The sequence below is a fragment of the Penaeus vannamei genome, chromosome 17 (assembly GCF_042767895.1).
Source record: "Penaeus vannamei isolate JL-2024 chromosome 17, ASM4276789v1, whole genome shotgun sequence".
In the NCBI taxonomy this organism is placed as follows: domain Eukaryota; kingdom Metazoa; phylum Arthropoda; class Malacostraca; order Decapoda; family Penaeidae; genus Penaeus; species Penaeus vannamei.
The window spans coordinates 32,806,545-32,809,987 of record NC_091565.1 but is presented as its reverse complement, the minus strand read 5'-3'; the positions used below and the strand labels follow the sequence as shown (position 1 = coordinate 32,809,987).

The 3,443-nt window shown below is 38.5% G+C and overlaps 1 protein-coding gene across 1 annotated transcript in view; it reads left to right on the top strand.

Annotated features, from left to right (window-relative positions):
- Window positions 1-1,991, top strand: part of LOC113802656 (polycystin-1-like protein 3) — a 56,818-nt gene extending 54,827 nt beyond the window's left edge. The window contains exon 6 of the mRNA XM_070132267.1: window positions 1-1,991. This exon is cut by the window's left edge and continues 802 nt beyond it. Coding sequence (XP_069988368.1) covers window positions 1-1,035 — 1,035 coding nt within the window. The 3' untranslated portion in view covers window positions 1,036-1,991.
- Window positions 1,992-3,443: the final 1,452 nt, after the last annotated feature.

Sequence of the window (3,443 nt, the reverse complement as noted above, 5' to 3'; positions counted from 1 at the left end):
TATTTTGCTGATGTGTCTTCTTGTGTTTCAGTAAGACAAGATGGTGATGAAACTTTGTATTACTCAGAACCAACAAGTTCAGCAAGTCAGAACACACCTTCTCCAAGTGATAAAGATATATTGGACGCCTCTGTAAATCACACATACGAGCAGGTCCGTGAAAAAGATGATGATAGTTCTCATCACGCCTCTGACGATACTATGATTGTCCACACATCTTCGTCAGACCACAGCCTTGCTGCAGAAACCGAGAACACCTACAGTGTTGTTTCTCCCCTCACAGACATGTCCAGCACCTCACCCATGATTACTGACACAGATGCCTATTCATGTTACACCCCCACTACATCAGGTCCCTCTCCATCAACACCAAGCCAGAGAGAGATAACACCCACAACCCCTCAGTCAACTTTTAACCATAATTTAACCCTCCATCCACTCAGGCAACTACACCCTCTACACCCTCTTCACCCAGTCCACCACATCCACCATATACACCCAGGAGGAAGGACTCATGTTAATGACAATGATCTGCCACAGTCAGCGGAGCCTGATGGAGATCAGGAAGTGGAGCACTGTTACGAAACGCTTCCCGGGTGCGAGGCAGATTCCGCTAGTGCGCCAGTGACCTCCGCGTCCATGGAGACGCAGCAGGAAGCCTCGCCTCTGCAGGACGCTTCAGACCTTAATGGCAACGTTACCCTCACGGAAGCTATTGTTCACATGGGGCCTTCTCTTACTGATAGCGCGATTCCTAGCTTACCGAGTGCTTCGAGACCTTCTAGGGCAAACTTGTCACTGCCTCTTCGACGTGTCCTCTCCTCCTCAAACGCCCACACGGAAGAAGCCACAGAAGACACTCCTACGCCTGATGCTGAGATGCTTTCCCTGGAGCAAGGGCGCAGTGCAGGAGGTCGGCGCTCCGGAGGGGGTGAGAGGATGTCATATCATAGCTCAGAGCCAAACACACCAGCGGAGCGGAGAATACACTCTGTCCAAGATCTTTTGTTTACTCTAAAATCTGTGAACGTATAAAAGTTAGAGTAAGCTCAGTAGTATTTATTAAGTTACACATTGCAATGTTCATGTAAATATTTTTTTCGAGAAAAGTTCCATTATATTAAGTGTTGGAAACTATGATGGATACTGGATTGCAACTGTAGTAGAGAGCAACATTAGTTCAAAAGATTAACATTTTCCAGATCTAAGCAGGCAAGGCTATATGGATTCAAAGTATAATTGAATATCTATGCAATTCATGTGTTCCACTTCTTGACTGTATGTGCAACATTTGGAACACCTGAGTGTGGGAAATAAAATTCCAGATTCTTAGATTTCTTAGGTTCACCTGAAACGACATTTAGAATATATTTTCCATACACATACACATACATGCAACTTAAAGTCAGAAGCACAGTATAATTATGGGCGAATGTGCAAAAAAATGTTATACCATTTTATAATAACATTTTATGATAATTTAAAGCTTTCACATTTAGTAAAATGTGGTACGCTCTACGTTTTATTTGTACTTCCTTGAATTGTGCAAGCAGACATTAAATGTAGCTTTTCACAGTCTCAAAAGACAGTCGTTAATGATGTAGATAAGAAACAGAAACGATAGCAATGCTGCTTCCATCTTTTTCAGACAGTTAAATCTAGAGTAGCTCAGGAACTTCACAAGATGTTATTACTGTTTTGATGGCATTCATTACCACTAAAGGAGATTGTATTTGTTGTATTTTTGGCATGAATGAGCAAGGGGACTGGCTGTTGAATAGATTGTGATACTCGTCAAGAAAAATACAGTCGGCTTACTGTAGTGCTGTACAACAAAACTTCAAATAATGCAGATGCTTTGCAACACCAGGCACAGGCAGGAAAGTGTACGCCAAAGTTTTAGTTAAATATTTGGTTTTAACAGAGTACTTTTTCCAAATTACCATAGGTACCATATGCAATGATGAGAACAGGTTTTTATTAGAAATAGAGCAAATCTGTTGTAGGTGGGTGGGGGGGGGGGATAGGAAGCACATATTAGAAAAGAAAACTGAAGAATTGAGTTCTAAGAGCACCTTCACGTATTGTTAGTGAACTGTCTTATGATGTGCAATATATTACTTTAAAATAGAGAAATTAGGAATTTCTATATATCATTAAAAACGGTAGTAAAAGTGCTGTAATTAGACACTGAGATGGAGCTAGTCAGATATTGGTAATAATGAGAGGTACTGCCACAAATGTAGGGAAAATGTTGTTTTTTCTTTATCTGAAAAAATAAATACACAAACCTTCAAAAAATACAGTGCTTTAAATTAGATTGAATATTGATGCATATTCTAATATCGCCCGAGGCATTAGTTGGATAAAGTCATATGTAAAAATATAGAATAGGTAATATGTAATAGTGTAACATTCCAATACCTGGCATTATATAGTAACAATCAGCATCCTAATATTTTTTTGTGTGTCATAAATTTAATAAATGTGCCAGAAACTTGTATGTCACTTGCACTGTGTTTATGAAGCCAGGGAATCAGAAATCTAAACTTCCATACGAACCATGTAGATCACAAATAGAGGCACGTGTAGGAAAATTGCCTTTATATAACCTCCTTTCCCCCAAAAATGATTCTGAGAAGGTGCGATCACATAGTAATTCATATTTGGTAAAATGGGTTTCGAATTTGCTTGTGGGAGTTATGTGGGTTCTTTGAAATGTTTCAGTTGCAAAAAAAGGGGGGTAGAAAATCAGGAAAAGAATTTTATACTGCTGATAGTGGAAGAAAAGTCTTTGCTAATGAAATACACAGTAGGGTAAAGGAATAGATGCTGCCTGTCTGTATATTTGACAGCATTGCTTTATGCACAATGCTATCTTGTTATTCTATGTTTACTTGTATTATCAAGTTTTATTTCCCATGAAGTTATCTTTGTGACAAAGATCATTGTTGTTTTACTTATATTAGTTTTATTATTGTTGTTATTTTATAATAATGATAATGACAGATATTATTATTATTATTATTATTGTTATTATTCTTTTCTTTATTATCATTTTTGTTATTATTGTTAGTTATCATCATCATTATTGTTATTATTATTACCATTATCATTATTATTATTATATTTATCATTGTTTTATTACATTTATCATTTTGATTATAAATTACCATTATTATTGTCATCATCATCATCATTATGACAGGGGATCGGGATATGCACCGATCTCAGGTGCGCAGAACCCGGTCGCTGTTAAGAAGGGACAAGGAACAGGTTATCAGGAGTCTTGCAGAGGAGGTCGAAGAACATTTCTTAGTTAATGACCTTCGTCCAGCATACCGAGCCCTGAGAAAGCTGAACTCCAAGCCCTCTTCACAGGTGACAGCGGTTCGCATTGCAAGTGGCCAGATCGTCTCAGATCCTGTTGCGGTGCGGGAGCG